We start from the raw sequence: 16,468 nt of genomic DNA on the forward strand, positions 1-16,468 counted from the left end.
GAGTTTGCTATCTTTACCTATGAGTCATTCCATTAATTTTTGCTCATGTCAATCAAACCTATTAACACTGTCATAGGAATATCTGTGCTATTTTTCAGATAGTCCAAGAAGCACTAATGAAGCAGTACATGTTCATCTGGCAATATATCATGAAAATACACCAGGAGATTACTATAAAATGCAGTGGTATATATTTTACATAGGTAACATGTGGAAACTTCACAGTTGTGAATCTGTGAACTTGCTTGAGCAGAATGTCTCATTTGAGTCTCAGGTAAAGCACATACCTTGTAAGTTTCTTCTTCCCTGCCCACTTGTACTCTGTCCAGCAGGGAGAACTAAAGATATGTGATCAGCAGATGAGGACCATGTCTAGGATACCTTTAAAAATCTACAATTAACCTGTTTTCCTGTGTTTCACATTGGGGTAACATACCTCAGCCTACTAAATAGGAACTGTCTCTTTCCTAAACCCCAGACCTAATTCCCGCTGTTCCTCCAACTACTCCAGGCCTGATTTGTGTTCCAATTCTGCAACTAAGGTTAGAACCTGGTGGAGAGTCCTAGACAATACGATGGAGAATCCTAGACAATATGATTTCTGGGACCCAGGTATTTTGCCTGCTGGCAGGAATGTAAACTAGTACAACCACTGTGGAAAACAGTATGAAGATTCCTTAAAGGACTAGATGTAGAACTACCATTTGATCCAGCAATCCCACTTCTTGGTATTTACCCAGAGGAAAAGAAGTCATTATACGAAAAGGATATTTGCACATGTGCTTATAGCAGCACAATTTGCAATTGCAAAAACATGGAACCAGCCCAAATGCCCATCAACCAATGAGTGGATAAAGAAAGTGTGATTGAGATATATACATATACATAGTGGTGTGTGTGTGTGTATATGTATACCATGGAATACTACTCAACCATAAAAGGGAACAAAAAAATGGCATTGACAGCAATCTGGATGGAGTTGGAGATCATTATTCTAAGTGAAGTAATGCAGGAAAGGAAAACCGAACATTGTATGTTCTTACTTACAAGTGGGAGCTAAGCTATGAGGATACAAAGGTGCAAGAATGATACAATGGACTTTGAGGACTTGAGGGGAAGTGTGGGAGGGCAGTGAGGGGTAAAAGACTACACACCGGGTACAGTGTACACTGCTTGGGTGACTGGTTCACCAAAATCTCAGAAATCATCACTAGAAAAGTTATCCATGTGACCAAAACAACCTGTTCCTTCCAAACTATTGAAATATAATAAATTAAATTAAATTAAATTAAAAAGCAAGTACAATGCATTAATGGTCTAAAGATCAGAACTCTCTCCTACATTTTTGGTTCCCATGTGGGTCCCCCAGGATTCCTGTAACTTCTTTGGGAGAGGAAGACTTGCTGGGAGTCTCAACATCCCCAAAGCCTTTTCTCATCCCATGATTACTTACATCACTGAATGAGGGCAAGTCAGTGAGGGCACACCAGTGCTTCCTCGATATTCTGCCCAGCAAGCAGTTATCTCATGGATTAGGTTGCCCAAAAGCCCTTCAAGTCTTCCTAAAATTCAGTATCATCAGCACTGTGTTTAGCACAAATTCCTATAATTTCTGAAGTATGGCTAGTACCTCATCGTACATTCTACTGATGATGTACATTTTCTCTTATTTATGCATTTTCTATTAGAGATAATTGTATTGATACAAAAGGAAGGCTCTGAGAGTGGCTGGCCTACACAGCCAGTTGGTGGCTCAGCATGATCTATAGTCCTCTTTCCTGATATGTACCCTAGTGATCCTTTAATGTCACTGTGCCTTCTAAACAGTACAGAACTATGAATGCAAGAATGTTGCTTGACATTTTGATTTTAGTTTTATTATTAAGATATGACATGAGAGAATTAGAAAGTATCTCAAATTTTTATGACTTTTTAAATTTTATTTTATAACATAAAAATTAATTTATAATATCAAAAGCCTTGAGAAGGAAAGAGATAAGTCAAGGGCCAGGTGCAAGGGCTCACCTGGCAGGTGGATCACCTGAGGTCAGGAGTTTGAAACCAGCCTGACCAACACGGCAAAACCCCGTCTCTAGTAAGAAACAAACAAACAAAGAATAACCAGGCATGGTGGCAGATGCCTGTAATCCTAGATGCAGGGGAGGCTGAGGCAGGACAATCAGTTCAACCTGGGAGGTGGAAGTTGCAGTGAGCTGAGGTCATACCATGGCACTCCAGCCTGGGCAAAAGAGCAAGACTCTGTCTCAAAAAAAAAAGAAAGGAGATAAGTCAAGATGGATCCTACAGGATAGATTAAATAAAAATGGCATGATTTACAAAATCAGTTCAGACAATTTTGAACTGGTTCTGAATTTAATGTATATTTCATACATTTGCACTTTAAAATACCATTATTATCAAATTTAAGCCTTATATCTTTTAAAAATGTAACTTTATTATGTTTGAATCTCTATATAAATTATTTCCAGTAAAATACTTTTTAAACATAGAAAATAACATATTAGTATTTTTCTATGTAATCAATGAAGTAATCATTTACCTTGACAGAATACATATTCTATGTTTGGAATAAACTTTCCAAAGTGCTGATTAATTTAATTTAATATTCTGTTGAGTTTTTGCTATGTTGCATTTACGATATACAAAACCTTTACCACTGTGTAAGCAGGAAAATGACTCCCACAGTCACCGTAAATTGAGAAGAGGGCTTTTTTTAAACCTTAGGTAGTCAAAATAGACTGGCCTTTGTAGTTATGCCACTGACCTTTCCCCTAAGTTTACTTGATTGGCAGTGAAATAGTTTTGTCAAGTGCTCTGGGAAGTTAGGTTGCGTTGGTCATCAAACTGAGAATCTATACAGGTATCACTCATAGATTATACTTCATCTATTTTTATTTTTACATAATGTACTATGTGATGACCTGTATGAAATAATGACCTACTTTGAGGGAATAGTCAAAGTATTTTTATTTTCCAATTCAGGCTTTAATTACTGTTTAGCCACGTACCCTCAGACAATCTATCAACTTAACTCTTAAGAGGTGGATAATGCATGAGTCTATATAGCTTTGAAAAGAGAAAGCAATCTATGATGACATGGAGTACATGAGAGAGGGCAATCCTTTCTTAATACCAAATTCTACTTTCAATTCAACAATACTTTGTCAAATGTCATAACTGTTCACTTTTGCACTATTTGTAGAACTCAAATGTTTTCATATTTATACTTCACAGTCAATTAATATGGAAGTTACTGAGTTGTTTGTTTGTTTGTTTGTTTTTGAGATGGAGTTTTGCTAGTGTTACGCAGGCTGGAGTGCAATGGTGTGATCTCGGCTCACCGCAACCTCCACCTCCTGGATTCAGGCAATTCTCCTGCCTCAGCCTCCTGAGTAGCTAGGATTACAGGTACGTGCCACCATGCCCAGCTAATTTTTTGTACTTTTTAGTAGAGACGGGGTTTCACCATGTTGACCAGGATGGTCTTGATCTCTTGACCTCGTGATCCACCCGCCTCGGCCTCCCAAAGTGCTGGGATTACAGGCGTGAGCCACCACACCCGGCCCCGAAGTTACTGAGTTTGATGTACTCTATCTTGGGAAAAGGAGAGGGAAGAAAGGGCAAGTGATATACTGTTCTTGGATTCCTTCCCAAGATGTTATTATTTTCTAAACAACAGGTATATGTTCTAGGTACTGGGGATTCCAGAGAAAAGATATTATTTTCCTCTCAATAAGCTCACTCACTGGTAGGACATATATTTAATTGTTAGGTCAGGATACCTGACATATTCTTAGGAATTCTTCCACTCTAAGAGTTTTGTTTTGAGAGATTTGTTTTCCACCCTTCTAAGCTGGGTAAAAGACACACAAAACCAGCTATCAAATCAATTCCTTTTCAAAACTGAGAATAAAAAACCTAACCAAAGTTAATGAGAAGAGGTCTGCTTTTGAAAAGACAGTAAATGCATCATGGTTAACACCATACTAACCATAAATTTACCATGCTGCTATGAGATATAGCAAATTCAAGTCCCTTATCCTTTCCGATGGTCCTTTGACAGGAAAAGAAAATGTGTATTCTTCGGAAACTAAAGTGGCCGAGCACTGTGGCTCACACCTGTATTCCCAGCACTTTCGGAGGCCCAGGCGGGCATATCGTTTGAGGTCAGGAGTTCAAGACCAACCTGGCCAACATGGTGAAACCCCATCTCTACTAAAAATAGAAAAATTAACCAGGCATGGTGGTACACACCTGTAGCCCAGCTAATTGGGAGGCTGAGGCAGGAGAATTGCTTGAACCAGGGAGGTGGAGGTTGCAGTGAGCTGAGATCATGCCACTGCATTCCAGTCTGGGCAACACAGTGAGTCTCACAAAAAAAAAAAAAAGTAAAACATAAAAAATGAAAAACAATCATCTCGATGCAGAAAAAGCTCTTGACAAAATTCGACATCCTTTATGATACAAACACTCAGCAAACTAGGATAGAAGAAAAATACCTCAACATAATAAAAGCCATATGTAAAAAAATCTACAGCAAACATCATACACAATAGTGAAGGGCTGAAAGCTTTTCTTCTAAGGTCAGGAACAAGGCAAGGATATCCACTTTCACCACTTCTAGTCAACATACTGGAAGTCCTGGCCAGAGCAATTGATCAATTCAAAGAAATAAAAGGAAGAAGTAAAATTTTCTCTGTTCACAGATATGATATGTAGAAAACTCTAAAGATACCATACACCAAAAAACTTAGAATAAATGAATTCAGCAAAGCAGCAGGATACAGTCAATGCAAAAAATCAGTTGCATCTTGATACACTAATAACGAACAATACAAAGAGAAATTAAGAAAACAATTCTGTTTAAAATAGCATTTAAAAACTTAGGAATTAACTAAACTGAGAAAGTAAGAGATGTGTACACTGAAAACTATAAAACATTGGTAAATAAAGAAAGACATAAATAAATGAAAAAACATCCCATGTTCATGGATTAGAAGACTTAATATTGTCAAAATGTCAATACTACCCAAAGTGATCTACAGATCCAATGCAATCCCTATGAAAATCCCGGTGACCTTTTTTTTTTTTTAACAGAAACAGAAAAATCAGTTTTAATATTCATAAGGAATCTTAAGGGACCCTGAAGGGGTAAAACAATCTTGAAAAGGAAAATTGGAGGACTCGCATTTCCTGATTTTAAAACTCACTATAATTGAAACAGTGCAGTACAGGCATAAAGACAGATAAATAGACAAATAAAATAGAATAGAGAGCTCAGAAATAAACCCCAGTATGTATAGTCAATGTTTTCTTACAATAATACTAAGACCATTCAGTGGGGAAAGGACAGTCTTTTCAACAAATAGTGCTGGAAAAACTGAAACAGGCAAAAGAATGAAAATGGACTATTACCTAAACCCATATACAAAAATTAATTCAAAATGAATCAAAGACCTAACAAAAGAGTTAAAACTATAAAATTGTCAGAAGAAAATATAGTACAAAATCTTCATGCTATTGAATTTGGCAACGAATATGACACCAAAGACACAGGCGAAAAGCAAAGAGATAAATTGAATTTCATTAAAATGTCAAACTTTTGTGCATCCAAGGACATTATCAGTAGCATGAAAAGACAGCCTACAGAATGGGAGAAAATATTTTAAAATCATATATCTGATAAGGGATTTATATCTAGAATATGTAATGAACTAATCTAAAACTCAACAACAGAAAAACAATTCAAAAATGAGCAAAAGACTTAAATAGACATGTCTCCAAAAGATATACAAATGGTCAGTAAGCATATAAAAAAATTGTTCAACATCACTACATATTAGGGAAATGCAAATCAAAAACACAATGAGATACCATCTCACATCTACCAGGATGGCTACTATAAAAAAACAAAAAATAGAAAATAAGTGTTGGTAAGGATATTGAGAAATTGAAATCTTTGTGCACCATTGATGGGAATATAAAATGTTACAACCACTGTGGAACACCTTATGGTGGTTCCTCAAACCGTTAAAAATAGAATTACTATGTGATCCAGCAATTCTACTTCTGGAAGAATTGAAAGTATGGTCTCGGGGTCCAAAGTGGCTCCCGCCGGAGGTCATGGCGCTCGCGAAGGCGAGGTCATCAGTTCAAGGCTAACCTGAGCAACCTCATAAGCTCAAACTGATTGGCAAAAAAAAAAAAAAAAAGAAAGTATGGTCTCAAAGAGATCACTGCATACCCATGGATATGGTTTAGCTGTGTCTCCACCCAGATCTCATCTTGAATTTCCACATGTTGTGGGAGGAACCCAGTGGGTGGTAATTGAATCATGGGGGCAGTCTTTCCCTGCTGTTCTTGTGTTAGTGAATAGGTCTCACAAGATCTGATGGTTCCATAAGGAAAGATCACCACCGGAAAAAAAAAAGCTGCTTGAGTATCCTCCTGTCATACATTCACAGCATTCCATACATTGTTTTGGCTAATTTATCAACGATTAGAAATTTTTAAAGGACTTTTTCTATGCAAACTCTAAGAGCTCAAGTTTTGTTTTGAATAGAAATGCAGCTATATTTACCTCTATTTATGTACATCTCAATACATTTTCTAATAAATGTTTATTGTATACTGACTAATCCTCATTTCATTCTTAGGTTCTGCCTTTCCTCTGTTTTCTAATTGGACTGAAACATTGGGCTCTGACTTTGCTCTCTGAATTCACTTTTATATCCCCTCTTCACAAAGTAAAAAACTTTCTGAAACCTTTGGTCTCTGCCATGCACTGGGAACCTCTCTTCATCTGCTTTGTCTGACTACCAACTTTAACCCAGCAAGGACAACTAAATGTAACCTCTTCTTTTAAAAAAAACTATTATTAAAAGTCTACCATATGTTAAGTGCTATAATAGATGCTTCAAATGCTTTCTTTTTTTCACCTAATATTCATGCCAAACCTGCAAGTGAGGTCTTGTTCTATTTTATGGGTGAATCAACTGTGATTTAGAGTGATTAAAACTAATCCAAGGTTTGTTTGCCTCTGAAGTCTGTTTTCTATTTCATTTTTAAAAAACTCTCTCCGATTTTCCATACCTCTATATCATCATATTCAAGTCTTCCACTTCTCCAATTTCAACTCTATTTCTTTTCCCACCTTCCCTTTTGCTTCTCACTGGCTATATCTGGATATTTCAAAAGTACAGAATAAATTGTTCAATTTAGAAGGGATTCTGAAAACACGACTCTGAATTTTACCAAATAAAATTATGACATTATAATAATGGTGCACCATAAAATAAAGTGCACAGAAAATGCCAAAGAATATCAAAACCAAATATAAGGCAGCCCCATCCATTTCAGATCCACAAGGTCACAGGATTACCACCTAATTATAAATAATACCCCCAAATAACTCTTTTCCTTTCAGAAAGCATATGCACATACACCCAAACCTGGAGAAAGTCTTCTGATCACAGCCCTCCTCCCACTCCCCAAGTGCATTAACATCAATGTGTTAGAAAGCACTAGAGTCACTGCCAAATAGTTGAGGTTATCCATCAGATGTTTTTCAATGAGAGCCTTCTCCTGACAACTACAGCATGAGATTATTGTGTATATATAGATCACTGTCATGCACAGGACAGGCACAGGACAAATGTGCATTAAAATGAGGGCTGCACATGGCACCACTGTAGCCCTAGACTGCAAATTCATTGTCATTCCAAGAACTTCACAAATAGTACAATATTGTGACTACTCTTTTTTTTTTTAAAAAGACACTATGTAGCTTGTAAAATCAATCTTAGAGGCACATCATACTAATCATGGTTCCATTACTTAACAGTCTTCATTTTCATTCAAAATATGAAATTTCCAAGATTAAGATCATTTGGATTTAAAATTCAAGCATTTGTGTGAGAATAAATCACTACTAAAGGAATTAATGCCATCGATCCCTTTTACTCCTTATATCTAGTTGCAAGATTGGGCATTAAAGTGAGAGTTTTGCTGGAGGAAGGACAGCAGAAAAGGCCAATTTTGGAGCCCTGGAGAACAGTGATCAACAGTAGGGCAGTGTAATGAGAGAGACTGAAAGTGGGAAGAAGCGTGGAAAGGGAGAACTTGAAGACAAACATAAACGTGAACTGTTTTCACAACATGATCAGGGCCTCACTCTGCTAACTTTTGTATGTACACTAGTACTTAGTGTATACAAGGCACCGTTCTAAGCCCTCATTTACTTAACAATAAATACTACTTTCATCCCCATTTTATAATTGCAAAAACCAAAGCCCAAAGAGGTTGAGTACTATCTAAAACTTCACAGCTAGTTAGTGGCAGAGCTGGGATTCAACACCAGGCACCACTTCATAAATCATGAATTATGATTTCACACATCATGCAATCTAAAACAATCACTTTCAATCTTGTTTTTAACCATAATCCTTCCAGTAAGAATACATGAATCAGTACAAAACAGAAGTAACAGAAACATAAGTTTTGTGACATAATACTTTTACCAAATGTAATGCATTTGGATCTTTTCTATTTTATTTTTTAAATTGCAGGTTACAATTAATAAATTGATTTTTAAGCTCACCAATGGGTCACAGCTCACAACTTGAAAACCACTACTTCGGACACCAGAGCTACAAATACTAACTCAGTATCGCCACTAGAATGTTTAAAAGTCATCTCAAACTTAGCATGTCTACAGCCTCCTGATTTTCACCTTCCAATCCTATTCTTCGTCTTTTTCTTCCTTTCTCAGTAAATGGCAACTTCTGCACTTGCATTATCAGTATGTAAGCCACCAGCCAAGTGAAGTTATTCAACACTTGAAATACAGCTGTCAGAATTAAGTCATGCTGTTAGTATAAAACACACATCAGATTTTGAAGAATTAGTATGGAAAAAGAATGTAAAATATCTCATTAATAAATTTTTTTACCAGGCCTGCTGGCTCACACCTGTATTCCCAGCACTTTTGGAGGCCAAGGTGGGAGGACCACTTGAGCCCAGGAGTTGGAGAACAGCCTGGGATATATAGTGAATCCTCATCTCTACCAAAAAAAAAAAAAAAAAGCCAGGTATTGTGGCAAGTGCCTATAGTCCCAGCTACTGGGGATGGATGAGGGGGGCTGATGGAGGAAGTTGAGGCTGCAGTGAGCTGTGATTGTGCCACTGCACTCCAGCCTGGGCAACAATGAGACCCTGTCTCAAATGAAATAAAATAACTTTGTCTATTGGTTATATGTTGAAATGATGTCTTGGATATATTGAGTTAAGCAAATTATATCGCTAAAATTAATTTCACCTTTTTCAAAAAAAATGTTTTTTTTTTGAGACAGTCTCGCTCTGTCACCCAGGCTGGAGTACAGTGATGCGATCTGGGTTCACTGCAATTTCTGCCTCCCGGGTTGAAGTGAGTCTTCTGTCTCAACCTCCAGGGTAGATGGGACTACAGATGTGCGCCACCATGCACAGCTAATTGTTGTATTTAAAAAACTTTTTTAAATGTGGTACTTGCAATTTTTAAGTGACCTATGTGGCACTTAATATTTCTATCGAACAGTGCTTTCTGGTCCCTCAGGCCAAAAGCCTTGGAATCGTCCTTGACCCCTTTCTCCACTAGCAAATGCTGTAGGTTCTACCTTCATAACAGTCCAGAATTCAACAACTTCTCACCACTTTCATTGCTATAGCACATCCCACCCACACAAACACACAAAACACATGCAAATCACTTTCTCTTGCTTGGATAACTAAAATAGCTTGCTAACTGGTTTACTTGCTTCCTTCCTTGCACCACTCTACAGTGTATTCAACCATTTCCCAAAGTTGCAGAGCAATCCTTTTAAAAGGTCAATCAGATTATGTCACTCCTCTGTTCAAAATCTCTATGGCTCCTTTTTTCCAAAGTTTAAAAGCCCAAGTCCTTGCAATTGCCTACAAAGCCTTATAAGTTCTGGTCACCCATCTGTGCTCCCGAGCCCCTCTCCTGCCCCATCTGTCTGTCCTAATCTCTTACCACTGACTTCTTCACTCAGCTATGGTGACTTTCTTCGGTTCACCAAGTATGCTCCTGACTCATGGCCTTTGCACTTCCTGTACCTCTCTCTACATGTAACCTACCTCGGACATCTTCTTCCTTCTTTCTCTCAGTTTGGCATCACTTTACTGAACATTGTATTTAGAAATGTAAACCTCTCTCTGCTTACTCTTCCACACTTCCCCCTTCCTATTACATATAGGATATAAAATATCCTTCCTATTATTTGGGATATTATCATCTATCCTTCCTATTATTTAGGATATATTATATCCTGTATAGTTTATTTAATTTATCTTTCTCTCACGAATAAAATGTAGGAGTTCCTTGAGGGCAGTGACTATTTTACTGTTGGATTCCCAGGACCTCATGTGCTTGGCAAATAATAGAGGCCAGAAAATGAGCTGTGGGTTCCCAAAGTCAGTTATGGACCATTTGCAACTAGCCATTCTCAGAAATCTACAGAAACAAACGTTTCAGTATGTTTTTTTTTTTTTTTTTAACCTATATCCTCTTTGGACCTACACTCATACCACAATAAAGAATGCAAGAATCTTCTCCACACCCCCACAAGGCTTAGTTAACCAAATCTTCGGTTCATTTTCTCATGACCATTAGGAGCCCTCCAAAATCCCTGGAAGATGGGTTTTCCTTTACCCTCAGGCATTAAATCTCCTCAAGCGTCTGCAAAAAGTCCTGAGTTACTGGCCTAACATAGTGCAGCTTAATCTCAGACGATCTCCAGGTCTATTTAGTGAACACTGGGTACACCCGGACACCGTTAAGTATCAGTGGTGTTTGCACTCTCGGTGGTTTGCAGACTGGCCACACCTTACCTACAGTGTCTGTATCAGGAACACGTGTCCTGTCTGTTAGCACTAGAAATTATGGACACGTGTTGGATGGAATGTCAATGGTGTAGCCAGGTCTCTTATTTTCCACACTTAGAAGTCAGGGCTCTGAGAACTCAGGCCAAGTAAAAAATATTAAAACGGAGAAACAAAACATGCGGTGGTACAAAAGGCACTGGAAGCTGGGTCATTTGCCCCTCACCATTCAGCCCTTCCCACCAAAAGATCCTACTGCGCAGCTCAACGTAGCTCGCAGTCTAGTATCGCAGGATTTTAATGTGCAACAATTCGCAAGCTGTTCAAGGCAGACTGCGCCTCGGCCGCTGCACCTTCCCGGTGACGAGGAGAAATAGCGGCTCCGGTCTCGGCCTCAGCCTCCTCCAGTTCCCCGGGCCCGGAGCCGACTGACACGGTGCGGTGCCCACTCTCTCGCGAGACCAGCGGTCGGGGCGAGCGGAGCGAACCTCCCGGAAGTGGGCCCGCGGACGGTCCGCTCCCACCTGGGGCGAGTGTGCGCAAGGCCTGGTGGGGTCCTGGGTGTGCCCCGGATCCTGCGCGAGGCTGAGTCGCCAAGACGGTGCCTGTTCCTCACGCAGCCGCCTCGGGCCTGCCCCGACCGCCGCCGCCCCTCCCTTTGCCCTTCACGGCGTCCGGCCCTCCCTCGGCTGCGGCTTCTGTGCGCCGCTGGGTAGCCAGTCTTTCCCCTTCTCCTTCTCCCGGTCCCCTCCCCCGACCCCAGCACTGGAGTCGCGGGTCCCGCAGTGCTCCAGAAGCTGCACGTCTAACTTGCTCGGCGTAAGTGCTAGGAATGCCGCTGGCCTCGCGGGGAAACGCATTCTTTCTATCTATAGCTCTCTCTGTACATCTTCTTCTACGGCAGCTATTCCAGGGGCAACAACTGCTTCCCTCTGTTCTCATCTCCCCATTGGTGGCTGGCGACCCGAATTTGGGAATGTGGAGATCGCCCACCTGTTATCTTTGAGCAGACTAATCTCTTGTAAGCTGAAGTGCCATTCGGAGTCTACAGAGCCCTGTGGCTCGGGGCTGGGAATGTCCCCCTGACGTCAGGCTTTCGTGAATGTATTGCTTTTCTCTGAGAATGCTCTAGGTTTTTAATTTTTTAATTGTACGAATCTATAATACAGCATTTTTATTTCTGTCTTACTCGTTGTGCTCAAAGGCAGGAAACAACTATTAATTTGCGTCCTCGAATCTTATTTGTGATAAGATTCATTCTCTTTCATTGCTCTGCTAGGGATAAAACACACTTCGAACATGTAAGTGCCGCTGTCAGCTCTGGAGAGTTTCAGGCAATAGTTATTTTCGATATCTTAATTCCTTTTTGTTTCACAGGGATAACTCATTCAACTGTGGAGTTCTTTTAATTCTTCTGAAAGGTTTCAAATTCTCTAGAAGCCAAAATGGGGCACAGTAAACAGATTCGAATTTTACTTCTGAACGAAATGGAGAAGCTGGAAAAGACCCTCTTCAGACTTGAACAAGGTCAGTAGCAAGTTGTCTGGCTCATTTGTCTTTTAAACTTTTAAATCACTGGCAGTCCTGTCAAATTTTTTAAAGCTCTAAGATAAATGTTATTTACAAGGATCTTTCTAAAACTTGATTTGTGCAAAGATGGTCCTGTGTTGTCTATATATCATTAATAAATGTTGATTTGATTTAAATATATTTCATATCCCTCATGTTAGGATAAAGATAAAATAGTTCACTTTTCTCCGCATACGAATTCCCACTTAAGAGTGAAGTTAAATATATGATCAGAAGATTGACCATATTATTTTTAATAGCAGTTACTATTAAAACTTGGTAAATCACTTCCTATGTAATTTAGCTTTGGGTATGTCTGTAGTTTTGCCTTTATATAGCTTTATCTCTTTTTCCTTTGTTGAACCTTTGAATTGATAAGATAGATGACAGCAAAAAGTATAGTAAACTATTTGTTCATGTATATCAAAAACCTCTCAAATGTGGATAAGGTAAAAGCTGAAAATATTTTCTTACCAAATAAAAAGTGCAGTAATTCATCAAGTTATGTTGAAATATAGTTGAGCTGTATTTAAAAGATCAAATTATTTTTCTACAGGACTAGTTAATAGATGCTTTATTTTCTTAGCCTTTGTAATTTTTCAACATTGAGGAAGAATAATATATGAAAAATGCAATCCCCCTTATCAATGTACCAAATGGATGTTGATGGACATAAACAAACATCTTGAAGGAATTTTTTAATTTCCCTAATGTTTTAAGAGTCGGATTTTTGAAAATAATTTCATACATGAAATGTGTTATCTTCATGCCAAATCCTCATCTTTTTCCAACTTTGGCATTTAAAATCACTGAGTACCGGCTCCATTTTTGGCTTTCCTGACTCTGCACTTTCCTGGTTAGGTTTTTTCCCCTGCCCTGTTGTGTATTCTTGTCAACTTGGTGTCTCTTACTGGGCTCTCTTCCTTTCACTTTTTAATTAATTATGGGTATCTGCTAGGAGTTCTTTATTTTTCTTTTCTCCTGCTTTCAACGAATTAGTTACACAGTCTCGTGGCCTCAACTGTTGCCTCTGTGCTCCTTTTAGAAGAAAGGTCCTGAGCTTTCTTCTTGGAAGCTTTCAGAGTATGAAGACAAGGGTAAAGAGCCAGAATTCTCCTGGCTCTGCTGCTAACAAGCTGACTTGGAGCAAGTTACATTAATTCTGAGCATTGGTTTCTTTTTTTCTTCTTTTCTTTTTTTTTGAGACAGGGTCTTACTCTGTTGCCCAAGCTGAGTGCTGTGGCATGATCACTGCTCACTGCAGCCTCGACTTCTGAGCTCAAGCAGTTCTCCTGCCTCAGCCTTCTGAGTAGCTGGGAGTGCAGGCATGTACCACTATGCCCAGCTAATTTTTTTTTTAAGAGACTGGGTCTCACTATGTTGCCTAGGCTGGTCTTGAACTCTTGGACTCAAGCAACCCTCCCTCTTTGGCCTCCCAAAATACTAGGATTACAAGCATAACCCAATTCTGAGCATTAATTTCTTTCTCTTTTTTTTGTTTTGTTTTTATACATATTCTGCTTATGTAGCATTAATTTCTTTATTGGCGAAATGAAAGAGGTAACTTCTATTCTTCTACCTTTCTAGGTTTTGAGGCTCAAAATTAATAATACGTGGATTTTTAGTGAAAAAGCCCTAAATAAATATAAGGCATTGATAGCTCACACTATGTATTTCCACCCCAGACCTTGGCTTCAACCTCATATTATGCAACAAAATGGCATTAGGATAGCTCAACTTGGATATGCTTAAATCTAGCATGTCCAAAACCATCTCCTCCCCATTCTCAATCCTTCTTTATTTCTCAGCTTCCCAGTTTATTTTCGTGACATCTCCATTTTTATAGTTCCCAGGGGAGAAACCTTATATTCTTCTTTGATGATTTCTTCTCTTTTCCTGTAATCTCTTTTTAAGCTTGCAATTTCTTTCCAAATATCTCTGATTGCTTGCCTATCTGTATGCCTGAATATATATTCCAGAATAATCTTATTCAGTCTGTTTCCTTTTTATTAAGTGGGATGTATAAAATCAAATTTAAATACCTCTATCTGACTTCCTATACATTCTGTAATAAGATTACACCTTCCTTAGCCAAAATTGTATCTCATTATTCTCCATCATTAATGTCATACGTCTTTAAAGTTGCCCAAATCATTCTTGTAAATTCCCTTCTCAGTGATTTTTCTCATGCCTGTCCTTATACCCCTACTCCTGTCAGATTCCTTTATATATGTTGAATCCCATTTACTCTCCGTCTGTGTGTTGCCTAAGTTTGAACTTTCAGCTAGAAAATTACCTCCTCTGTGAGGTTTTTCCCTAATATTTTGCTGTCTACTTTCTTTGATTTCCAATTACACAATGAGCACAGAACTATTAAGTGCTGAATAATTAAGCAGTGTCTAAAAGCTTGTTAGCCTTACAGTGTCAAACTAGGGTTTAACATCTGTGAGAATTGATGAGGGCAGGTTACTGACACTTGTAATCTTAGTGCTTTGGGAGGCTGAGGCTGAAGGACCACTTGAGGCCAGGAGCTCATGGTCAGCCTGGACGACATAATAAGACTTTATCTCTACAAAAAAAAGAAACAAGATTAGTTGGGCATTATGGTGCTTGCCTGTGGTCCTCAGCTACTCAGGAAGGTGAGACAGAAGGATCTCTTGAGCCTAGGAGTTAAAGGCTGTAGTGAGCTATGATCCCACCATTGCACTGCAGCCTGAGTGACAGAGTGAAACCTTGTCTTTAAAACACGAAAATGAAGGGCCAGGCACAGTGGCTCACACTTATAATCTCAACACTTTGGGAGGCCGAGGTGGGTGGATCACCCAAGTTCAGAAGTTTGAGACCATCCAGCATGATCAACGTGGTGAAACCCCATCTCTACTAAAAATACAAAAATTAGCTGGGTGTGATGGTGCATGCCTGTAATCCCAGCCACTTGGGAGGCTGAGGCAGGAGAATTGCTTGAACCTGGGAGGCACAGGTTGCAGTGAGCCAAGATCACACCATTGCACTCCAGCCTGGGCAACAAGAGCAAAACTCCATCTTAAATAAGTAAGTAAGTAAATAAATAAATAAAAATAAAGTCTGTGAGGATAGGGACAGCCTTACAAACCTACTGCAGTGGGGAAGTTAAATACTTGCTGATTGATTACTAAAACTCCAGTTAAAACTAGCAAAAATTATACATTCACCCAACCTATTTGAAGAGGGAACAATGAAAGATATGAAGAAAGAATGATGTGACTGACTTTAAAACTCTGGTTAAAACCAATAAATTTATCCAAATGTTATGAATGAGAATGTCACCTTTTTTTGCAGTAATGGGGTGATCATATTATTTAAGAAGATAATTTGAAATATGAACGATGAGTCGAAGAGAAGGGACATTGGAGACAAGAAGCATTGAGAAGGCTATTTAAAAAACACATCTGGTTTAAAAAAAAAAAGGGTTTAACAGAGCCAGAGTTGAAAAAGAAAGGACAAGGCTGGGCATGGTTGCTTACACCTGTAATTCCAGTACTTTGGGAGGCCGAGGCCGCAGATCACCTGAGGTCAGGAGATCACTGCGGCCGAGGCCGCAGATCACCTTGAGACCTGCCTGGCCAACATGGTGAAACCTTGTCTCTACTAAAAATACAAAAACTAGCTGGGCATGATGGCAGGTGCCTATAATCCCAGCTACTTGGGAGGCTGAAGCAGGAGAATTGCCTGAATCCAGGAGGTGGAGGTGCAGTGAGCTGAAATTGTGCCACTGTACTCCAGCCTGGGCAACACAGTGAGACTCTGCCTCAAAAAGAAAAAGACAGGGCAAAGTATGATTTATTTTTAAATTTAGAGGACTTGGTAACCAATCAAATATGAAAAAAAACTAACAATTTTTGGTTTTTCATATTTAATTGGTCACCAAAAACCTCATATTTCTTTCCTTCTCTTTTTTCCACAGGAGGGAATTCTTTCTCTTTTTCAAGACTGATATTTCTATAGATTCTTCCAATTCAAC

General features: G+C 39.0%; 2 protein-coding genes across 9 annotated transcripts in view; both read left to right on the plus strand.

Annotated features, from left to right (window-relative positions):
• LOC103790893 (uncharacterized) overlaps nucleotides 1–7,786 on the plus strand; it is an 89,546-nt gene extending 81,760 nt beyond the window's left edge. The window contains exon 5 of the mRNA XM_078333129.1: nucleotides 99–7,786. The gene's annotated coding sequence lies outside the window, so the exon portion shown is untranslated. The remainder of the gene's footprint in view (nucleotides 1–98) is intronic.
• A 3,597-nt stretch (nucleotides 7,787–11,383) lies between these two features.
• AGL (amylo-alpha-1,6-glucosidase and 4-alpha-glucanotransferase) overlaps nucleotides 11,384–16,468 on the plus strand; it is a 70,239-nt gene continuing 65,154 nt past the window's right edge. For 3 of the 8 annotated variants that reach the window (XR_013520297.1, XM_017969328.4, XM_002763996.7), the window contains exons 1-2: nucleotides 11,384–11,718; nucleotides 12,277–12,426. Coding sequence is in view for 6 of the 8 variants with exons in the window: in XM_017969328.4 (XP_017824817.2) it covers nucleotides 12,345–12,426 (82 nt within the window). In the remaining 2 variants the exon portion in view is untranslated. The other 5 variants (XR_013520296.1, XM_017969329.4, XM_078332668.1 and 2 more) reach the window with 2 other exon arrangements.

The sequence above is a fragment of the Callithrix jacchus genome, chromosome 7, assembly GCF_049354715.1.
Source record: "Callithrix jacchus isolate 240 chromosome 7, calJac240_pri, whole genome shotgun sequence".
NCBI classification, from domain to species: domain Eukaryota; kingdom Metazoa; phylum Chordata; class Mammalia; order Primates; family Cebidae; genus Callithrix; species Callithrix jacchus.